Below are 24,911 nucleotides of genomic sequence, written 5' to 3'. Positions count from 1 at the left end.
AGCTTCCAGATTAATTTTGAGGCTGTTATAATCTGTATGTTAATTAATTTTACATTTAAGTCCTTGATTTACAGCATCCTCAATCATCCAGACAAACTCCCATGTCATCAGGAAGACAGAATGGAAATGAAGCATCTCAAAACCTAAAGCCAGGGGAGCTCTTTATAAAAGTAAACTCAATGATTTAACCAATCTGTTTAACCAACCAATTTAACCTTGATTTACAACAGATTAAAAGCAGAAATTAAAAAGAAAGAAAAGAGAAGAAAAACTGCAACACTTTAGAACATTTATCATCAAGGTAAGAGACAGTAGAGGCAGCAAAATAATCTCCCATAAAATCCTGGAGACATTTAAGGTTGGATGAGAAAACAGTCATATATACATCTGATATCTCCTATATTACTCACAGAAGAGAATTAGAAGTGATATATAATGACAATGATCCAAGTGAACATGAAACTAAATAAAGCATATTGTCTTTTAAAAATTAGGGGCAGGAGCAGTTAGATGGAGCACTTGGCCTGAAATCAGAATGACTCAAGTTCAAATCTGTCTCAGACACATAGCACTTTCCAAAGTAATCCCAACAGACTTTGGATAGAAAATGCCATTTTGCATCCAGAAAAAGAACTATGGAGATTGAATGTAAATCAGCACATGCTATGTTCACTTCTTTTTTTCCCGTTTTTTTCTTTCTCTCCCATGGTTTTTTCCTTTTGCTCTGATTTTTACCTCCCAATATGATTCATAAAGCAATGTATATTAAAAATAAATTTTAAAATTTTTTTTAATTTTTAAGAGGTAGGGAAAAGGAATACTTTTTAGATAAATTTCCTATAACTTTTTTTGTTGGGGTGCTTAAAAACATAAATTTTGATTACCAGAAAAATTCACAGATGAAAGCTAGCTCATTTTCTCATAGGTAGACATATCATATTTTCTTTGATAAGTGAATCTGTACTGAAAAAACTTACATAAACTGATGCAAAATAAAATAAAAGGAGCCAGAATATTATACACCATTAAAGAAATACTATGTAATGAATAGTAAATGACTTAGCTATTATCAGCAATACAATGATTCAAGAAATTCCAAATTCCAAACCAGAACATTACAATTAATGATGAAAATCCACATCAGAAAAAAAAAAAAAAAAAAAAACAAAACCTGATGAAATCTAAATGCAAACCAAAATATTTTTCCACTTTACTTTTTTCTGTGTTTTTTTTCTTTTGGTCTGTGTATTCTTTCATAACATGACTAATATGGAAATAAGTATTGCATGATTGTACACGAATAACCTATATCAAATTGCTCATCATGTCAGGGAGGGGAGAAATTAAGAAAACAGGAAACAATTTGGAGCTCAAAATTTTTTCAAAATAAAATGTCCATGTTTGTGGCAGCCCTTTCTGTAGTGGCAAGAAGCTGGAAACTGAATAGATGCCCATCAGTTGGAGAATGGCTGAATAAATTATGGTCTATGACCACTACACACCCGTCAGATTGGCTAAGATGACAGGAAAAGATAATGATGAATGTTGGAGAAGATGTGGGAAAACTGATACGTTGTTGGTGGAATTGCAAATGAATCCAACCATTCTAGAGAGCAATTTGAAACTATGCTCAAAAAATTGTCAAACTGTGCATACCCCTCGATCCAGCAGTACTACTGCTGAGCTTATATCCCAAAGAAAACTTAAGGGAAAGGGACCCATATGTGCAAAAATATTTGTGGCAACCCTTTTTGTAATGGCTAGAAATCTGAAATTGAATGGATTCCCATCAATTGAAGAATGGCTGAATAAATTGTGGTATATGAATGTTATGGAATATTATTGTTTCTGTAAGAAATGATCAGCAGGATAATTTCAGCCTGAAGAGACTTAACATGAACTGATGCTAAGTGAAATGAGCAGAACTAGAAGATCATTATACATGGCAACAACAATACTATATGATTATCAAATCTGATGGACATGGCTCTCTTCAACAATGAGATGAGCCAAATCAGTTCCAATTATTCAGTAATGAAAAGAGCCACCTACAACACCCAGCAAAAAAAAAACTATGGGAAATGAGTGTGGAACACAACAAAGCATTTCCACTCCTTCCGTTTGTCTGCTTGCATTTTTATTTTCCTTCTCAGGCTATTTTTACCTTCTTTCTAAATCCATTTTTTCTTGTGCAGCAAGATATCTGTATAAATATGTATATATACACATAGTTTTTAAACATATTTAACATGTATTGGACTACCTGCCATCTAGGGGAGGGAGTGGAGGAAGGAGGGGAAAAGTTGGAACAGAAAGTTTTGCAAGGGTAAATGTTGAAAAATTACCCATGCATATGTTTTGTAAGTAAAAAGCTATAATAAAAAAAAATACAAAAAAAAGATGCAGTAATAAAATTAAAAATTAAAAAAAAATAATTTTTAAAATGAAAAAAATTATGGCATATGAATGTTATCGAATATTATTGTTCTTTAAGAAACAACCACCAGGATGATTTCAGAGAAGCCTGGACAGACTTAATAGGAACTGATGCTAAGTGAAATGAGCAGAACCAGAAGATCATTGGCAACAACAAGACATTACGATGATCAGTTCTGATGGACATGGCTCTCTTCAACAATGAGATGATTCAAACTAGTTCCAATTGTTCAGGGATGAAGATTGGGCCATCTACACCCAGAGAGAGAACTGTAAGAACTGAGTGTGGAACACAACATAGCATTTTCACTCTGTGGTTTACTTCCATTTTTTTTTCTTGGGTTTTTTTTCTTCTTGATCTGATTTTTCTTGTGCAGCAAGATAACTGTATAACAATGTATTCCTATATTGGATTTCATATATTTTAACATATTTAACATGTACTGGACTAGGTAGTGGGGGGGGAAGAGGGGAAATTTTGGAACAGAAGGTTTTGCAAGGGTCAATGTTGAAAAATTTACCCATGCATATGTTTTGTAAATAAAACACTTTAATAAGAAAAATTTTTTTTAAAATAAAAAATAAAATGTCCAAAATTATCTTTGCACATAATTAGAGATGAGGAGAGGAGATAAAATATTACTTGAAGCTTAAGAAGAAAAAAGTGAGTCTATGAGTTGCCTAGAGCAGATTGCCAAATTGAGCTAATAAATAGTGTAGTAGAAAAGATAATATACTTAAAATAGAAAGACCTAAATTCAAGTCCTACATTCATCACTTTCTAGCTGTGATTTAGATCTAGTTCCTTAACTCTTCTGAATCTTTATTTCTCCTCTGCAAATGGAGATGATCAATATTCCTCTTGTGGACATATAAGGGTTCTTATGAGAAACTATAAAGAATTACATAAATATGGGTTGATATTATTCTTGAACTAACATAAACCAATTAGTTTCATGATTTAAAAAAAGGCATAAATCTTGTTTTTAATCTTTATACTTAAGAAAGCAAGTAGGAGGGAAAGCAGGAAGGCAACTAGATGGCACAGTGGACAAAGCACTAGTCCTGATGGTCAGGAGGACCCGAGTTTAAATCTGACCTCAGATACTTAACACTTGCTAGCTATGTGACCCTGGGCAAGTCACTTAACTACAACTGCCTCACACATACATACACAAAAAAATTTCTTAAGTAAGTCAAGCTATAAATATCATTACCACAGGTATGACACAAATAGTACAAGCAGTCCCTACTACTTACTTAGACAGCTCACTAAATCACTCATAGAGCATTACAATTTCTTCTTCTACGTCAAATTCTGGTGATGTCACTTAGAACTAAGTATGAGTAAAAGATAAAAGGGAAAAATCAATACAAAATGGGAACCAGAGTGAATCAACTGATAGTGCAAGGTAGGGAAGAGCAATGTTTCCATTAGTAAAATAATATCAATATATCAACAGAATACTTTCTTGACTTTGACTCAAGGGGCAACAAAGCCTGACCTGACATGGAGAATTTAATTTTTTTTTCCAATTCAGGAAGCTGACAACAGCCCAGTAGTACCTTCCCATTTCTCTCCAATCAAACTTCATCATATTGTATGTCAAGGAAGACAGAAAAAAGATTAGCTACTTCCAAACATTCAAGTACGGGACAGCTAGATGGCACAGTTGATAGAGCATTAGCTTTGAAGTCAAGAGAATCTGAGTTCAAATGGGATCAAAGACACTTAACACTTTCTAGCTGTGTGACCCTGGGCAAGTCACTTAACTCCAATTGCCTCGGGGAAAAAAGTATGAATAGTATTTGAAATTTATCCTCTTGTTTCAGGAAGTGGGATGTAACATCTTGAAAGTTCTTAGGAAAGTAAGAAATGTTTAAGCTAACAATCCCATTAAAAAGGAACCACATTATAGTATCTTTTTCAAAGTCATATAATTGTATTTAAATCAAAAATTTGCAACTGCCAACCCACTGTTTACTTACTATTCTGTTAAGTAGAAAGGAAAATTTTATTTAAAAAAAAAGACAATCTATTGTTTACAAAGAGTTTGAAGAAACAAAAATTATGAGAATCACACAATGCAAAAAAAAATTCTCAATTAAATTAAAATGGTTATTTAAAAAAATTCTTCCAGCTCCTCTTCAAGCAGAGGGTGGTGACTGACAGGCAAGGGTACCAGAAGCCACTGCATCTCAGCTTCAGACTTCAAAGGATTCTCTCCTACCTCCACTTTCCCCAATATTGTTGTGAGGTAGTCCTGAATGTTACTACTATAATACTTATCCTTAAGGGCTTCCATGGTCCCATGGATGTTTCTCCTAGTTAGTCTTACTACTTCACATTTGATGAACTGCTAACTGCTAACAAAATAATGCTCCCAAAGTACAGATTTAACCACTGTGACTTCCCTATTCAACCAACTTTTGTGAGTCCCTGTTGCCTCTAGGATAAAACATAATTTTCCCCTTTTTAATTTTTAAAGTTTTTTACAAGCTGGCTTCAACCTATCTTTCCAGTCTCAAATGACATTATTGTCCTTTCCACATACTACTATCTAGACAAACATGTCTTCTCTTTTTTTCTCATAGTTCCCATGTCTTCATATTGGCTATCCCCCATACCTAAAATATACTCTGTCCTTAATTCCACCACATAAAATTCCTCTCTTTAATTATGAAGCTTAAGCAACTATCTTCTCTAAGAAAGTTTTCTGATTTCCCCTTCCTTAACTATGTATTGTATCTGACCTCCCAAATTAATTTGTAATCAATTATTTTGTATTTGTAATACAAAGTATTAGTATATTTGTAATATATTTGTAATAATTCACCTTATACTTTTGCTTTAAATATCTTTATATTTGTGCTGCAATTATTTCTAAATGCATTTACTATCTCCCCCATTAACATGTAAGCTAATTGCAAATAGAATTTTTTTCATTATTTGTATAGTAGTTCCAGATAAATGTATATGACACATAAGTGCTTAAAAAATACTTGTTAATTTATTGTTCCATGTCAACAATCATATGGGATTATGCTTCTTCCTTATAAAGTACTTAAGGGTTTTTTTTTCCATTTTATTGTGACATCAGCAGGATAAATAAGGTTTCTGGAACAATCAAAGGTATGTTATTTGAAAATTCAAAGATGAATAAGAAATTTTCTTCCTGTTAGCAATCATTCCTAGACCAAGATTTAAGTCAATATGTGATAAAAATTTATCTCCTTTAACTTATTACTTCTGATAAGACCCATCTCAAAATGGAAAACTCCTACTATATTAATGGAAAAAATCCCAAACCTAATTCAAGTACCAAGACATTTGAAGGTAGCCAGAATTGTGTGTTCAGAGCTCTAAAGGATCTAACCAAATGTAAGATGATGCCATCGAACCTCCACACTCACAAATACTTTATCTTTCATACTTGCAAACCAAAATACCCAGCTATCAACACAACTTCATCAAATGCTTTATATACGAACATCAAGTCTTTAAGGATCTCTTTACAAATGATTTTAGTTCTAGCATAAGAATCTTAAGGTCAAATTCTATTAAATATAGAGTATAAGTAATAATTTGAAAATGCTACCACAAAGGAACAGTGACTGGGACTAAAGGTTAGGCCTCTGCCTGGTCCATTTCATTCAGATTAATTACACAAATGTGACAAAAATAGGGAAAGAAATATGAAATACACCCACAGAATGAACAGGAAGAATGACTGGAGCAATTATATTAAAACAACTCTGAAGTCAGCCCTTTGCTAAATCTGAAAACAGAAATTGAAACAAAATAAGTAGCATGATGATGCTATTTGCTAATAGCAACTAGACTGCACAGTCTATTTAAAAATAAAACCATCTGTTTTTCGTTTTCTTCCTTCTATGATTTTATGACTTGATACTAGATGTCAGAGTTTAAAGAAAAAAGAAAGAAAAACTTACTATTATTGAAAATTCCTCAGCCAAATACTTCAATAATGATGCTTCTCTTGCCAAAAAATTACTTCTCTCTCTCATATTCCCTTGAAGTTGTGTATCAAACTCCTTTCTGACCACAGAAGCAACAGAATCAATAATCAAAAGTTTAACTCCATTGGAGATAATTTCTTCCTCCAAAGATTCAATCCTTTAAAAGAATAAATATTTTAAAATATTAACTATATGGAAGAAATGTCAGATAATTAAAAATGTTAAAAATTGAATTTTTTTAAAAAACTCATTTTGTCCTTTCCCATATTGCAGGTACTCAAAATAAGACATTTTCCCCCAGCATCTCAGCAATTTATTAATTTTCTGTCCCTCAATGAACCAAACTATTCAGGTTTCCAGGTACTTTCATTCTTTGGCTTCCTATACCCAAAGCAGCAAGGTTGCTACCACTATAGTGTTACTTAAATCAAAGAGAGTTCATTCACTTAAATTTTTGTTCTATTTTCACATAAATACTTTCATCACCATTAGAAAGAAATTAGAATGCAGCAGATAAAAATAAGAGCAATGACAAAACAAGGATCCTATTATATTTACAAGACTCAAACCCATCCATCATTTATTCAATACATAGTACTGAGTGAATACTGATAAATGCAAGGTAGTCAGGGAAAAGTCCTCTCACTTGTAAATAGTTTAAAGACCTTATCTGAGAAAATCTGATCATACTGTTAAAGAAAAAGGTTTTGAGATCCTTAAGTAATCATAAACAATCATTTGATAAATGATTCCTATATGTCAGCAGTGGTTTGTATAGCCGTTAGTTAGTATAGTATTTGTAGAAGTCTACAAATATTAACAATTTAAAAGAATTAAGATTGAGAATTACCTAAAACAGTAATCAAAAGAACTTGATGGACAAGGATAAACAAATTGCCAACAAAAATACCACATAAATAAGTGGCAAAAATTATATCATCACAGAGACAAATAACCGAAAGAATAGATAGGCTAGTCATAAAGAGATCAAAACAATAATAGAAACAAATGTATAGGGATTAGAAAACAACTGAAAATTATTATTGACTAATTACAAAGAAAAACTTTTGGTCCAAAGAAGTATGAGCACTTCTGCAAAAGTGGAAGGTCTACAGGGATGGAAAAGTACATGCAAGACATTACATAAGACGTTCACTGAAAAAAAAATTGGCTCTATATACACTAAGATATTTATAATAGCATCTTTAATGGTAATGGTGCTAAGGAATAGGAAACAATAGATTCTCCATTTTCTAAGAAAGGGCTAAACACACTGCAATATATAAATGTAATAGAGCATTACTGTGCTATAAGAAATAAACATCATGAATATAGAGAAAATGGAAAAAACTTAATATAAACTGATAAAGAAAGAAAAGAGAATCTGAAAAACAATATATATAATTGATAAGCTCTAGATTTAGGGAACGAAAATGAGATTAGGGTTTCTGTTGGTCAGGGAGTTAAATGATAAGGTCTAGTGTCAGGTTTAGGGTTCAGGGAATCAAAGGGAGAGTTTTGGCTCCCTTGCACCCTCTTGGGATTCGGCGCAAGGGTAGGGAATTTGGGGGACTTCCTTTTGGTGGCACAGAGGTTGTCTGTTAAAGGAATTTACAGACCCAAAAACCTAGATTGATAAAAGAGGTTTATTATGGGGATTGGGAAGTTAGGTTAGAAATCCTGATAGAGAGGCACAAAGTCTGGTTAGGGAAATAGGTGAGGGTAAAGAGAGGATACCACTGGAAAAGAATATTATTCCAACAGGCAAATCTATGGAAAATGGAGTTTTGCACTGAGAATGCACTTCTCAGTGGACAGAAGGTCCTGGTAGCAAAGGGAGCTGCCAAGGTCCGTCTGTAAAAGACCTTTGTAGATGGAAGCTATTATATTGAGTCTTAGTGGGAGTTGGGACAGCTAAAGAAGAGCAGACCCAGTGGGGGCTGGGACAAGCCGGATCTCCTATTGGAATTCAAAGGGATGCTTTTTGACCAGGATTTGTAATTGAATCAAAGGCTCTGGCATCCAGGAAACACAACTTGTCTGGGGAGGATATGCCTCAGTGAGGAGGGGCTGGGAATCTGAAAGGAATCACAGATCAATAGGAAATACAGTTTCTTAAAGGGACTACAATCCACTTCACAATTACAACAATTAAAAATGGAAAAAACAAAAAAAGTATGCAATTGAAAATCAATACTGCATAAGTATTAGAAACTTGAGGAAACATCTGCCCCAAGTCCTTGAGGTGGATAAAGGGTCCACAGGTATAGAATATTGCCAGATTTTTTTTTTGTTTTCTGAAAGATTTTGCTGGGTTTTTTCCTTTACTTCTTACTTTTCTTTGTTTTCCTTTAAATTCTATATTATAAAGAAAAGAAGTAGAGTAGAAGTAGAGAATCTAGGCAGTGTAAAAACAAAAAAAATCAATAAAAATCTGTTTTAAAAAAGACATAAACTAATGGATAAACATTGTAAAGAGATCAATAGAAGACTCCAATAATACTAAATAGACCCCAAAGACCTCATGAAGATCATGAACAATAGAATGAATTTATGAAGATCATGAGATCGGACGAGCCCAACACTAAGGTCAACAAAGTGAGAAGTGTCAAAACTGATTCCAGACTTTTAAACTTGAGTAGCTGAAGGATAGAGGTGCCATAATATAAGCTGGAAAGATGGGAAAACTCAAAGGATAAGTAAAGAAAGATTTCTTCTTGTAGAAGGTGAAACTTTGGCTGGAACTTGAGATGCCAAGGACATCAGGAAGCTAAGATGAGAAGGGACAGCTAATGAAAATGCCTGGAGAAAAAAAATTATAGTATCTTGTGTAAAGAACAGCAAAAGGCTGGTGTCATTGGATCTTAGAATATGTGGTAAAGTGAGAAGATGGAAACATGGGGGGCAAGAACTGATTTTAAAGGCCTTTCGATGCCAAACATAGGATTTTCTAGCTGATCCTAGAGGTGACACAGAATAAATTAAGTTTACTGACTGATAAAGGAAATAGGATGGGGAATGGGATAGTACTCTGGCAGCCATGCAACCTGAGGGGAGAGGATTGGGTCAGGGACACTAAGCAGAAGATGTTCCTAAAGTGATGAGGACCTGCACCAAGAGAGTGGAAATGTCAGAGAAGAGAAGAGGGAGGTTATGTGATAGATGGAATTTGTCTATACTTGAGTGCTTACCTTTTTAGTACATCGTTGCAAGTAAGTTCCTGATACAAATGAATTTTACTGCTCATTGAAAGTAATTTTTCACCAGTGTTGAAAAAGCTGGGGAAACGGAATTCTGCTATCCTGATTAATCTGTGGAAATAAAAATGAAACAAAAATTCAGTAATAGCTAAAGCTAAGTGGCTAAATTCCTTGCACATCCCAAGTTAGCTAATTCAAAGGATAAAACTACAACAAAGGCTTTAGAGATAAATATGCACATAGATAATAGATTCAATGCTGAAAATTACCTTAAAAGTCATATAGTGTAACACTGTACCACACACGTATTTTAAGAGGAAGGAATTAAAAATGCGATAGGTGAAATAACTTGCCCAAAGTGATGCTCATAGGAGGGGCAAAGTCAGCACCTGAACCCCAAGTTTACTGGATTCAAATCCAGTATACTTTCCATAAATGAATACCAATTAATAATGATGGATTCTTTTCATTAATAAACAAAGACCAGTTAGAGCCATAGTAAGAATAATAATTTTTATGGGTAATTAGTCATTTTATTAATAATGCCAGCATTTTAATAAAAGGTCAGCTCTTGACTGCCAAAGACCTGAAATATAAATTCTTAAAGGTCTTCATGTTCTAATCTCAACTTATTTATTCCTGGACAAGTTGCATTCTTCTCTCTTATTCATCTGTCTTTCTGCAGATAATAAATACATTGCTATAATATTTTGGCTAACTGTTACAAGACATGTTAACAAGAGAATGAATACACTAAAAATATCTTCATTTTCTTTGCTGAAAATTTTTTTATAAATATGGCTTATATAAATCTTTAAAGTTTCAAAGTATTCATAAAGTCTTTTAAGGTTTACAAAAGCACTTTATGTATTATAACTTCATTGATGATAACCAAGTAAATCTGTCTTAAGTCCAGCCAATCTTCTACTGAATTACAAAATAAAATCATATAAGTGAATTGTTCAATCTAAAAGTTTCTTGAGAGGCAGCATAGTGTTGCAGAAAGCAGGCTGGAGTTGGAATGGAAGATTCAAGACCCCCCTCTGATAGATACTAGAAAAGACCCTAAGCAAATCATTCAACTTCTTATCATCCCCAACCAGTTCTCTAAGAATAATAGTCACATACAAACTGTTTTTGTGAGGGAAGGTACACACTAGGAGTTTTCTATACAGATAAAATCATAGGGGCAGATGTTGGGCCCACACACAACATAGACATATATACAAAAAACAAAAAACAAGCATTTTGGAAACGGAATACTAATTTTTTTACAGGATTAAGTAATGCAGGATCAGGCTTTGAAAGTCAACAAGTTAAATCAGACAGAAATACATTCAATCAAAATACAAAAAAAACAAAGAAAAATTACAAGCAAATGTTATTTCTGTTTGTTGATATATCCTTTTTAATAAATATATGTAAAGAGAAAGAGTAAGAGAAAAAGAAATAGATAATAAAATTATAATACTAAATTACTTCAATATACGCCTTTAAAAGTTAGACAACTCCAATCAAACCTCAATTTTATAAAAAGTAGCCATATCTTCATTAATTAATAAATTAGAATCAAAAGAGGTATACATGTTTCTTAGCTATGCAAGGCATACTTATAAAATTGACCTGGCATTGTATTAAGGGCCAGAACTCTGAAACAAGTTTTCTTACAAGATGTTAAGTCAGTGGAATTGATGAGACAATGGTTAACTAGTTTAGCATGGTGCTTAATAGTTCTCTAAGTTCAATATGATTGAATTAATCTTATAACAAATAATGGTTTCCTAGTGATATAATTATTGATTTACACTCAGTGTAGAGCATAAAAGCTGGAAGCCTAAGCCAGATTCAGGGAGGCAGAGAAGACAGCGGACTGGAGCCAAGGATAGAGAGATTCATTTCTATCTTCATCAGCCTAGTGGTGGCTGATCTGGCCTCCTGTACTTTTCCACTGAAACCAAGATTCCAAAAGATCTCTAAGAAAGCTAGCTGAAGCCCCCGCAAGGAGACAAGACTTTGAAGGAGACAATAAAGGATTTGGACTTTAACATCTGGCTATTCTTGTGGTGATTACTGAACTGAAAAGAAGGCTGACCCAAAGACCTCCAGAAAACCAAATAAAAACATTACATTATTCGGTTACTAAAAACCTCACAAATAAATGCCCAAAAGGGTGTATTAAAAATATTCTTTACTGATTTTAATATAACAGAAATTATTTCAATAAATGACTTTGAAAAAATGATTAAAAATTAACCAGATTTCTAGATCACCTGACCCACAATGGAAGCCTAGATATTTTTTCCAATCTTCAAATCTCTCACATTTCTCCAAAATAGGAATTAAATGCAAGAAAAAGCAAATTTGCTGTCTCACCAGTTTGACACTAAACATACAAACAAAATAGCAATCAATGAATTACCGGCAAAGAAGGCTAACCCATACCATACTCATTCAGCATCTACTAACTGAACATGTAGGGATGGCTACAAAAGCCTCACATACTTAAAACAATGCTTGACTCTCTCCTTCTACTGCTAGGGAAAACCAAAAGGCAGAAAATTGCTTTGGAAAGGGTAGCTGTGTAGCAATAATGCTGTCACAAAGCTCAGTAAGAAACCTGAAGAGGGACAGCTAGATGATGCAGTGGATAAAGCAACAGACCCAAAGTCAGGAGGATGCAAGTTCAAATCCAGCCTCAGACACCTAACACTTACTAGTTGTGTGACCGTGGGCAAGTAACTTAATCCCATCTGGCTCATAAAAACAAAGAAAGAGAACTAGGAATCAGAAGTTCCTAAAGCTGAGTAGCACAACACCAAGTCACATGACCAGAGTCACATGCAGATGGCAAAACATAATTTTTGCAATACTTAAGAGGTTTTGAGATTCCAAACAAAAAAGGGAAGGAGTTAGAATATTAAAAAATAAAGCATTCAATAAAGATAAAGGACTGAAATTCCCAAAGATCTCAAGAGGAGAAAAAACACAGTAAAAATCTTGAGCATGAGCAAATAAATCAACAAAGATATATTCATTAAAGCTGAAGGCAACATGGGCTTCAAATCAATTCAAAGAGACATGCACCTAAGAACAAACATTGCAAGACAAAGGAAAATTAATCAAAAAATAACTAAAAATAATAATGCAAGAAATAATATAAGAAAAGTTTTCAAAACTCAACCCAGAAAACAAAGTATTAAGGAAAACAATCTACAGATTGCCTCAAGGAGGGGGGAAGAAGAAGGGTGACTTACAATACAAACTCCAAGACACAGTGGTTTAATTTAACAATTCCATTGCCAAAAAACAAATTTTATAAGCAATCAGGTGAAATCTGAAGAACACAGAATCTTCTTTTCCTACCATAAACGACAAGAAAGAATGAAATAATGGGCTTCACAGAGCAAAGGAACTTAAAACGCAACCCACCAGAGGGAAAAAGCTAGCTAACCTGCACCTAATTATTAATAACAATAAAAAAAGAGACTTTGGTTTTTTTTCTTTGTTTGAGGGATAAGGGGAGGCAATGACTTGCCCAGGATCACATACATCACAGACACTTATTGTGTCTGAGGCTGAATGGAAACTCAGTTGTTATGATTACAAAGCTAGTGCTCTAACCACCATGCCCCCTAAGTACCCCCAAAGTAAAATACTTTCAATAAAAAAAGAATTGTGTGAAGTATTTATAAAATGAAGTATCACTAGATCCAGACAAGTGATTTGCTTCTCAAACATCCCAAATAATATAAATACAAAACAGGTCAACAAATATAACAACAAAACAACAACAGTGAGATCATTAAAAGATTTCTTTGTAAAAGTAAAGATAGAGAAAAAAGTGAAAACAGGAGTCAAATAGAATTGATTGTGGATAAGTAAGCCTGAGATATCATGGAACAAATCTTACACCACTGCACCTACAAGTTAACCAATGTTTTTATGAGACTACACTACAAAATAAAAGAGCATATAAAAGAGAAGAAGGGAGGAAGAAAACAGAGAGGCATATTTGGCATTCCCTAATCAAGGTAATAAGATTTAGATTTAGGAAACCAAAATGAGATTAGGGTTTCTGGTGGTCAGGGAGTTATATGATAAGGTCTAGTGGCAGGTTCGGGGTTCAGGGAACCAAATGGAGAGGTTTGGCTCCCCTGTACCCCTTTGGGATTCAGCACAAGGGTAGGGAATTTGGGGGACTCCCTTCTGATGGCACAGAGGTTCTCTATAAAGAAATTTACAGACCCAAAAACCTAGATGGATAAAAATATTTTATTATGGGGATTGGAAGTAAAGTTAGAAATCCTGACAGAGAGACATAAAGTCTCATTAGGAAAAGAATATTCCAGTAAACAGAGGCTCCTTGGCATCCCAAGCATGACATAGCATAGCATGTTAGAACCTCTGCAAAGAGAGGATTTAAGATTGGCTCTTTTATAATGGGAGCTTTGGCTACAAGCTGAAGGGGGCTCATAGGTGGAGTCCCAAGTTGGCTCCTACCTGGGTTTCAGCTTGAACTGGAATTTGAATTGAATTCAATGAGTTTCAGGACTGAGCCAACCCCACCTAGATAACAATGAAACTGTTTGTCCCTCAGGGCGGGGAACCTCACTGAGGCAGAGTTGAAGGAGATTCTCTCCTTTAAGGATTTTCAGAGTTTCAGGATCCCCTCTTCATTCCCCCCTCAAGCAGTGATCTCCAAATGCATTTGGGATAAAGGGGCAAAGATCTCTTCTTCACTTAACTGCTTCGAGCTGACAAGGGTTGTAGAGATTTCGGGGGTTCATGCCAGGAAATGAGGCATGAGGTGTGGAGTCTGAAAACAGCAGCAGGGCATCTAAGGGATGTTTGTCCCGGTCAGTGATCCCCAGTCAGTCATCCCATGTTCTCCTGGTTGAAGGGCAGTTGAGAATCCAAAGTTTGAAGCCTAGAGAAAAGAGATCTCAGGAGCAGATTAAAACTGGGATGTCATCCAGGGTTGAGATGGTAACATTCAGGAACGGGGCCTTTAGTAGGAAATGCATCAGGTCCCTTCTGTGGGCTACGTTTAAGAATGCTGACAGCCCATCTAACAATATCGAATACCAAAGAAAGGTAGGAGAAAATGCTAGAAGTAGAGTTTAGTCCTTTCGCTCCAATTTCCAGGAAAGCTAATTTCTCCTGGGCTTGGGTCAGGGTGGCAGGGAGTAAGGGTGTGAACTCAGAGTCAGGCTATGCAGGCTATCCTTGTGTAAAGTCCGAGCTAGCTCCCTGGAGGCCTGGAAATCAGCCAGAGATAAGATAAAAAGTCCTTGGTCTTTAGGGGGAGAAATGAAGGAGATGGGAAAAACTGTCAGGAGTTTTGCCAAGGATCCTTCCTTGATTCTAGAGTCCAGAGTCTCCACAAATCTCCACACTTTTCTCCTCTTCGTAGTCCTGAAGCCAAGTGAAGTTCTCTTGCCTCTCTCATTCCAACCCCCTAATCCTTACCTACAATTCTCTTAACCCCAAGCACTGAGCCAGCATTAACTGAGAGAAGAGAAATTCCAAACATATGCAAATAGTTACTGTCCAATAGGTAATTAGCCTTAAGTTCTCGGTTGTCTGATTCAAGCACACCTTTTAAGAGTTACAGTCCTTTGCAGCCTTAATACCTATTAGGTTTAATAAGCCACTGATGTCCATAGGCTTTTTTTAAAAAATGTTCTGAATCCCTGGGGTTAATGGCTAACCCAGGTTTAATATTTACACCTCTTCGATTATGAGGCTTTTGATTAAAAATAGTCACTGATTTGTTTGTGAGACAGGGTCTAGGGATGGGCATGTCAGGGTTGCAGATCAAGATAAAAATGCAGTTTAAGTTTTTAGAAATCTCTTAACTGTCTGTGCTGCTTTTTCTTTTTTTATATTGCTTGGAGCTTGCTCCAATTCAGTGACCTTTCTCCTCTTGACTACAGCCTGATCATTAAAAGACCCCAGTGTATATAACAGTGGAGTGGGAGAAGGACTCAAGCGTGGCTTCTCTTAAGTTTCTCTGGTTATCTCCCCAGGACAGATCAAAGAGAGCGCTGGCCTTGGACCCTGGAGAGGGGTCCCCAGAATGGCCATGGGTCTCCTTGGAGGGGGGGGGCAGGGAAGGGAGAGGGACGAGGGGAGGGATGTTAAAGAGACACTTCTTGTCTTGTCTCAGAGTTCCTGCCTGAGGGCAGGGCTTTAGGAGTCCCTTGAGATGCAAAGGAAGGTCCTTTGTCTCTGGAGGGGCTGGACAGAGGGAGTTTCCTCAAGCCATCTCTGCTAAAGGAAGGATTTTTAGTGGCAGAGGTTTCTAGATTGTGGAACGGTAAAAGCTTTTAGTTTTTCCAAATTCTTGCTGCATCTCTCATGTGTCTAGATATCCCTCTAGAGACAGAGAGTGACACAAAAGGAGGCCTTTGTCAATCCACAGCAATTCGTAGAGAATTGTGCATGAGCATAGAGTTCTAATAATGACCCAAGCCTGACCCGGGTGGCGTGGGTGTCCACTACAGAATAGGGAAAGAAAAAAAGGTCTTTTACCTTGTCCAGAGTTCCAGATTTCCTGGTCCCACTATCTCTATTGAGTGTGACAAAAAGAAGCCTTTTTGCCCAAAAATGCAAATATTCTCCCCGGGAGAATACTGCCCATAGCCCAGACCTGGTCTGGGTGGCCACTATCTTTAGAGATAGAGTGAGACAAAAGGAGGAAAATGAGGATATTCTCCCCAAGAGAATACTGCTTCAACAGCTCAAAACCCAAGTTGGTTCTGAGTGTCCAGAGTTTGGAGATTCTGTTTGGTCACCAAATGATGTCTAGTTTTTTTTTTGGGGGGGGGTTCCATTTGGTCAGGGAACCAAAATGATAAGGTTTATATTTAGGGAACCAAAATGAGATTAGGTTTTCTGGTGGTCAGGGAGTTATATGATAAGATCTAGTGGCAGGTTCAGGGTTCAGGGAACCAAATGGAGAGGTTTGGCTCCCCTGCAACCCCTGGTATTCAGAACAAGGGTAGGGAGTTTTGGGGAAACCCCCTTCTGGTGTCACAGAGGTTCTCTGTAAAAGAATTTACAGACCTGAAAACTTAAATTGATAAAAAGGTTTATTATGGGGATTGGAAGTAAGGTTAGAAATCCTGACAGAGAGGCATAAAGTCTTGTTAGGGAAATAGGTGAGATAAAGAGAGGATAACACTGGAAAAAATATTCCAGTGGACAGAAGCTCCTTGGAATCCCAAGCATGGCATAGCTGACATAGCTGGCATAGCTGGCATGTTTGGAATTTCTGCAAAGAGAGGGTTTTAGTTTGGCTCTTTTATATGGGAGCTTTGACTACAAGCTGAAGGGGGCTCATGGGTGGAGTCCAAAGTTGGCTCATCACTGGGTTTCAGCTTGAGCTGGAATTTGAATTGAATTCAATGAGTTTCACAACTGAGCCAACCCCACCCAGATAACAAGGATGAAAGTATTTGTTCCTCCGAGCAGGGTCCCTCACTGAGGCAGAGTTGAAGGGGATTTTCTCCTTTAAGGATTTTTAGAGTTTCGGGGTCCCCTCTCCAAAGGCAAAGATTGACAATGAAAGGAAAATAATTCCTGTAATTTCTCAAGGAAAAAGAAAACCTGCAGGAGAATAAGCAAGGATAATTAAGGAGGAGGAATTCTTGTTTCAGGTGCAGGAAGAGATATCATTGATGCACACTTCTATGAAGGAAGAAAGAGATTTTATAAAAGGACCATACAATGCGTACAATCTTGAGAAATTTGGTAGACTACCCATCTTGCCCCAAAAGGAGAATCAGAGCTTTGGGAGACAACTGATTACCAGAAGAGTCTGGGTATGGATTTGGGAAGGCTACTGCATGGCAAATGGGGGGGAAGGGGGAATTCTGGAAAAGGTTAATAATTATAGACACACAAAAATTCTTACCATGAAGAAATATCATCTCAAAATTCGTTACCTTAGAAGCATTCATTGTATAAGGAATAGATCAAAGAACTAATGAATCAAAGAATAAGTCTCATAGAAAAAGAAGATAAATGAAAAGAAGAAATCTAGTTTTAGAGAAAGGTACAGAAAAATAAATTTTAAAATTAAATTTTAAAATTAATGAACTTAAGTTTAAGTTTAATAAGTTTAATAAACTTAAATTTAAAGGGAAGGAAAAAAAAAAAAAGATTGTATTCAGCTATTTAACCAAAGGGGAAAGAGGGGGTATAGGGATTAAATAACTAAATAAAACAATAAAAAGAACTAATAAACTAAGCAAAACTCCAAAATTAAGTAAAAGATAAGAAAGTTGAAGAGTAAGAAAAGGCATTTGTGGGTTCAGTGTGAAGACAAAAAAAAGATGAGAAAAAAGTTACTTTAAAGCAGATTAAGATAAATTAACTGAAGAGATAAACTACTGTGTTTATAGAAGAAAAGGAAAAATACTAATCTGAAGGAAAAATATTAGAGACAAATGAAGAAAAATATAAACCTACATCTCTAAACTTTAACTGCAAATAGATTAAATAATCCAACAAAACAAAAAAATCCCAAAATTTACTGATTACAAGAAACACATCCTTAAAAAAAAAAAAAACTATCGCACATATTATGCAGAATAAAAATGAAGGGCCAGGTAAAAAAACTGACTATGAATTAGATGAATATAAAACTCTATAGTTGAAATCTTGCTATCAAAGAATACCAAAACAAAATTCACAACATAAAAAGAGATTTTTAAAAGCTACATTATGCTGAAAGGAAGCATTGAAAACAAACTAGCATCATTATTAAATTTATATGCTCCAAATGTCTAAACATCTAAATTCATAAAAGAAAAATTACCTGAATTACAAAAAGACACAGAAACAAATGAAATAGTGACAGGACATTTCAATGTCTTTCTTTCAGTTATGGATAACTCTAAAAAAAGATACCCAAAGGAAGAAAAAGAAATAAATTGTTAGCAAAACTATAGCTAAAAAGATTAATGGAGTCTTCTAAATTGAACAGCTAAAAATATGTATATTTCTCAACACTATATAGAACTTTTATAAAAACTAATCATGTATTAGGACATAATGATATTGCACACAAATGTAAAAGAAAAGACAGAAATATTAAATACATTCTTTGTAGACTATAACATGATAAAAACCGGTATCAGTTCAAGAATGAAAAACAAAAGTCACAGACCTAAATGAAGATTTAATGAAATTCTAATTGCTAAATAGGTCAAAGAACACATTTTGTAAACAATAATTATGTAACAGAAAATGATGATGACAAAAACAACATGCTAAGATTTCTGGAATATAGCTAAAGCAGTTAGCAGGGGGAAAATCAAATGCCTATATTGTAATAGAAAAAAAAGGAAGATTAAAAATTTGAATATGTGTTTAAAAATTACAAAGCCAACAATTAAGCAAAGCTAAAATAATCACAAAAGATGAAATATTTTAAACTAGATCAAGTGGAAACTTTTTTTTAAATCACAGAAATGATAAAACTAAAAGTTTAAGGAAAATAGGAAAAGCCAGCAGGTAAAACGTGAGGAAGAAGATTATTCAAGGTCATTCAGACATAAGAGTCTGGAGAAGTATTACTGTATTAGAAAGGTAAATTGTAAAAGATAGAAAAGGAATGTATTGTAAAGGATTTCAAAAACCAAAGGCTTTTTATACTCAATCCTAGAAATGATAAAAAGTTACTGGAATCATCTGAGGGGGTGGGTGGTAGGTGTTTAACATGATCATACCTGTACTTTAGGAAGATCTAATAAGGTAGCTAAGTGGACAACTACCTAAAGTGGGGAGAGACTTGAGAAAGGAAAAACAATCAAAAAGCTATTCCAATAGTCCAAGCATGAGATGACAGAGCCTATAGCACGACAATAATAGTATAAAAGATATTTTACAGATGTTGTATAGGCAGAAAGAAAAAAATTTGGTATAATACTATGTATGGGAGCTAAGTGTGAAGAGGATGACATTGAGACTGCATAACAAGATGACTAAGAAGATATTGCTATATTTAACAATAATATGGAAGGGTGGAAGAAAAAAGGTGGGGAAGAAAAGATAATTAATTAAATTTGGACTTGTTCAGTCTGAAATACCTATGGGACACCAATTTGGTGACATAAGATTGGACATCAGGAGAGAAACTAGGAATGGATAAATAGATCTGAGAACTGGAAGGAGAGGGAAAGACTTCTTTCCAGCTAAACAATGACCTCCAAAACGTGCGATGCTTTGCTTTACATTTTGGTAGATAACAGTTATTATAAGCTTGATACTGGTGATAAATTTGGATTGAGTGGAATGATCCTAGAAGGTGAAGTTACTGAGTTAACAGAATGGGTATTCAGAAGGGTCAAAGGGGAGCAAGAAAGCTATCCTACCTCCTTCAATGAGAGGTCTGGTGAGGAAGAATGAGTACCCAGGACAGAAGTTACTCAAAGAGGTAAAGAAAAAGTCACAACTGAGTTGGGCTAGGAGTAAAGTGAGCACAAGCAGGGTTCCTCCTGAAATGTTGGTCCAGCAGAAGAAAGCCACATCTATTTCATGCTATATAGCTAAGTAAACTTCGTTTCCTAAATGCTGAAGGAGCAACAAAGGTCCCCTGCTAGTTTAGGTCTGATCGACCTATCTGTGACAAGCATAACTCACAAGCATCCAGGAGGAGATTCAAGAGAAGAGCTTAGGAGAGACAAAGAAAATGAAATGCAAGACAGAATTGAGGTAAGTGATGAAAGAAAAGGATAGCATTGGGAAAAACTTCAGTGGAAAAATTCTGCAGCATATAGAGAAAAAGCATGAATGTGCTCTAATAAAGTTAAGATGGGCTTTGTTGATAGATAAAAAAAGACAGATCAATTACTCTGATATTTAAATCAACTGATTTGGAAGGAATTGGTGTGAGGGATAGTTAGGGCAAAGCACTATAAGCAACATTGTTTTTGTAGATTAGATGCCAAGTCAATAGGAACAGCAATAAAACTTCCCAACTCTTTGGCAATGGTTATGGAATAGTTGATGGGCAATAATAACTCTCAGCCTTGGGCTGGATTTTACCCAAGTGTCTGAATAATGAAAAAAATCTTATAACTGGTTTTGATTTTTGTTTTCCCATTAAACTCTTGTATAAGGAACAGTAGTTAATATAAAGACATCAACTCACTGTTCACAGCTACAAAGGGCTAAATTGCTATATCCAATGAGTTGTTATTCAGATATAAATATATCTTCTCCCAAGTTTTCTATTTATTTTCCTCAATTGTTTTTTTTATTTTAGGAGGAAAAAACCTCACACATTTCAAATAAATAAAAATGCAAATGTCTAGGGGCCTCATGTTGATCATGGTTATGTATTTATGACAATTTTCATCACAGAATTCTTATTTTGATCAGGAGAATTAATCAAAATGCAAACCTGTAGAAGCAAATATAACATGAAGACAGTGACATCTACTGGATGACTTTTTTTAAAGATTATTTCAAAAGAACAATCCACAAAAATTTAATTCATAATATTAGTCTTTTTCTTTTAATTGGATGGAGATGTCACTGGTGAGGAAATTTGGACTCATCCCTTTGTCACTTCCATTTCCCTCAAAACAAATGGACACGTGTGCTTCAATTTCCTATCTTAAAGAAATTTCCCTGGGGTACAAGGGATCAGAATAACTTGCCAGGTTACACAATTAATATGTGTTATAGGCAAGACATAAGTCCAACCTCTCACAACTCTAAGGGTGGCAGTTAGTTATAGTTACTTTTTTTAAAAAGTCATCAACCCTTTAAATAATAAAACATAAAATAAAAATTTAAAGGTTATCCAATAGAACATGGTGCTTTCCTTTTCAACTGTTTAAAGACTTCCACTTCAAATAAGAAATCAATCTTATTCACTGATCCTCTGAAGATTACGCCAATAACAAGTCAGTTAAAATATGTCTTGAAGTGTTGTTTGAGTCTCATTGCTCTCTCTCTCTTCCCAAGATAATTTAAATAAGCATTAGACAAAAAAGGGCTGCAATAGATCCTGTTCCCATAGTAGTGGTACATCTCCCTTCATTTTTAAAGGAGCCAGCTTTTAACAACTGCCCTTTCCTCTCCCAAACCTATTCATATTGAACCATGACTATTATCCATTTCTGGACAGAAGGAGGGGAAAAAAATCACAATGAATAAATTTTAGAGAGATGAGTTATTTAACAGAGTCATAATGGATATTTCTTTTCTAACATCACAAAATTAAAATTTTATGTCAATATTTCAATGTGGTTTAGTGAAAAACCAGTGCATTTTAAATAAGGGGAACTATGTTCAAATACCAAGCCTATAACTGACTACTTATATACTTTTGGGTGAGTTATTTAAGCACTCAAGGTTTTAGTTTTCGCACATCTGTAAATAAGAGGGGTGGACTCCTCTAACAGTTCTTCCAATTTTAATTAAATGATACTAATTCAGTAGATATCTAATTTTATACATATAAGTACTCCTTCCAATAAGAATAGCAATTTATATCAAATCTTCTCAGCCCATGAAACTTTTGTTCCACCCAATATGACAGAGGTCTTCCTCTAGATCTTTTACAATGTAGTATCCATATGATCTGTCACACCACTCACAATCACATAACTATTAGAATAATATTTTTATACATTCTTTTTCATTTTGAATTAAATTGTAAGCAATATTCACCAACATCAAGACAAAAATAACAGAAAAAACACGTAAAAATATCAAAGTATGTTATATTTATATGTGTTTACATACATATATGGATATGTATGGACATATAATGGACATTAAATCTATGGAAGGGAAAGACTAAGGACTAAATAAAGAAGTATTAAAAACTATGAATCAATGAATAAAAACAAGATTAGACAGAGAAGAGAACAAAATAAAGGAATGCTTTTTAAATAAAAACAAAATTTAAAATGCAAACAAAAGACTTTGGGGAAGAAGAGATGGGAGTTTCTTAACTGGAAAGAAAAAGAAAAGGGGAAAAGTGTGAAAGAACTAACAAATAACCAATAAAAAGGAATGAAGAATTACAAAACTAAAAAAAAAAAAAAAAAAAAAAAAAAAAAAAGGAATAATATATACAAGACAAGTTAAGGAGAATGGAAAGAAAACCTACAAAAATAGAGTGGCCTTAAGAGAGATTAAGCAAAAATAATTAGAAAGTCTTGTTTTAAAGATAAAGTAAACAAACAAAAAATCCTAATTCAGAAAAGAAAAGCAATAAAACAATAATTTAAAAAAAAAGAAAAACACAACCAAATTCTCATCCTTTAAATGCGAGTGGATTAAACAAACAAAATAAGAGTAAAAGATTGGATAATTAAGCAAAGCCATAATCTCTTGCTCATAAGAAATAAATTTAAAAAGTAAAGACACACTGTAAGTGACAAACAAGAATTACTATGTATCAAATGAATTCAAAAAAGGAGTTGCAATTATGCCATTCCACAAAGTAAAGACAAAAATTCTCAATTTAGACATTAAACAAAGAAATTATGTTATAGTAAGAGGAAACACAGAAAATTAATATATTAGCATTAAACTTATATATGCCAAGTACCACTATAAAGGAAAAATTAACCGAATTAACAAGAAGACACAAATAAACACTATAATAGTAGGAGACTTTAAAATCTTCTTCTCAGATCTGGGCAAAACTAAAAGATAAAAGGAAACTATGGAATTGAACAAATTCTTTAAAAAAAAAAAACAAAGTTAAAAAACTTATGAAATCTTCTAAATGAAACTCTTAAAAGAGCACTATTTCTCAGTACTAAATGGCATTCTTAGAAAACTAACAGGGTAGAAAAAAGATATTAGCAAATAAAAGTATGGTAGAAAAAAGTTTTAAGAAAGACATTCTTTATAGATTATATAAAACACAATAAAAGTAGGGATCAGTTCAGAGAACACAAAGGGCACAGATCCAAATGGAGAAATAATATTAATTATTATTAATATTATTAGAATTCAATATAAACTACTAGTCAAATAATAAACTATGGGAAAAAATAATTATGTGAGAGTACAGTAGTACCTCAGCACTTGTCTGCTGTGAAACTCATTGAATTCCATATTTGATACATTTTGAGAAGGAAAAAAAATGCTTTGCCTGGCTCCTGTTGGTGCTGCCCTCACAATAGCAGCTCCTCCCTAGCAAAGGTGGCAATACACAAAGGCACTCAGGTTGGAGCCTGCAATGCTGAGGTGCATGTCAGCAGGCAGGTTATAGGATAGTTCCTGCAGGACAATGTACCTGCAGTGAATAGTCTCCCATTTCCCAAAACAATAGAACTGGAAGGGGGATGGAGGTGGTATACTCAGCAGGAAGGGAGGGGGGGCGCAACAGCCGTGGGAGAGGACCCAGGACTCCCAACACACAGAGCAGGGCTCTGGGCAGCAGAAGGAGCCATAGTGGGGGGAGTATAAAAGTTGGGGTATAAAAAAAAGTTAAATTGGATCAAGAAGGAAGGAGCCTTGCTGGGTTGGGATGGCTTATTTTTCTGCATTTGGTAGTGAGCAATGTTGGTTAAGTTGCAGACTAGAATTCATTCAGTATTGATCATTTCCACCACTCACTGTACCTTCAGGAACCAATTAACAGAAGTACTGCGGTACCACTGTAAGAGGAATAAAGCAAAAGGAAAAAACCACAAGTACAAAGACAGGCAAAGAAAAAATAAAACTATAACTGATGATAGAGGTTTAAAATTCAAGGAAATTACTAAGACTACTATCTCAATAGTATCTTTGTCAAAGTTACAAAATAAGCCCAAAAAGAACAGCATTTATGTAGAAGAATAATGTAATGGAAGAGGCAATATAATAAAAAGGGAGATGTAATTCAAAAAACTAGAAAATGCATAAATTATCTGAGATAGGTAGGTGTCCATCTCACATAAAAAGCAACTTAAAATATAAAGAATAATCAGTCTTCATGTCTGAGCCACACCAACACAATAAAAGAATGGTACTAACAAAGTTAATTTATAAACTATCAACATTCAGCTTAGGTATCAAAAGATCTAGAATATTAAGGGAAATAATGCAAAAAAGTAATAATGAAGGGAGAATAACACTTTCAGACCCTCACAACTATATTAAGAGTTATCAAAACCATTTTGGCCTAGCTAAAAAAAAAAGTACATCAAGGAAATCAACTAGGTAAAGGAGACTGAGAAATAATGGAATTCAGTAATCCAGTATTTAATATAAGGGATAGCTCTCTAGGTAAAGAAAAAAGAACCTATATGGGAGGAAATTTAAGAAATGAAA

General features: G+C 34.5%; 1 protein-coding gene across 1 annotated transcript in view; it reads right to left on the bottom strand.

Moving 5' to 3' along the window:
* RAD51B (RAD51 paralog B) overlaps window positions 1–24,911 on the bottom strand; it is a 772,974-nt gene that overhangs the window by 724,026 nt on the left and 24,037 nt on the right. Inside the window, exons 5-6 of the mRNA XM_031952787.1 lie at window positions 9,609–9,728; window positions 6,391–6,574 (exon numbers count right to left, since the gene is read on the bottom strand). Coding sequence (XP_031808647.1) covers window positions 6,391–6,574; window positions 9,609–9,728 — 304 coding nt within the window. The remainder of the gene's footprint in view (window positions 1–6,390; window positions 6,575–9,608; window positions 9,729–24,911) is intronic.

Source organism: Sarcophilus harrisii, chromosome 2, assembly GCF_902635505.1.
Source record: "Sarcophilus harrisii chromosome 2, mSarHar1.11, whole genome shotgun sequence".
In the NCBI taxonomy this organism is placed as follows: domain Eukaryota; kingdom Metazoa; phylum Chordata; class Mammalia; order Dasyuromorphia; family Dasyuridae; genus Sarcophilus; species Sarcophilus harrisii.
The sequence above is the reverse complement of the archived record's forward strand: the minus strand, read 5'-3'. Positions and strand labels throughout refer to the sequence as shown.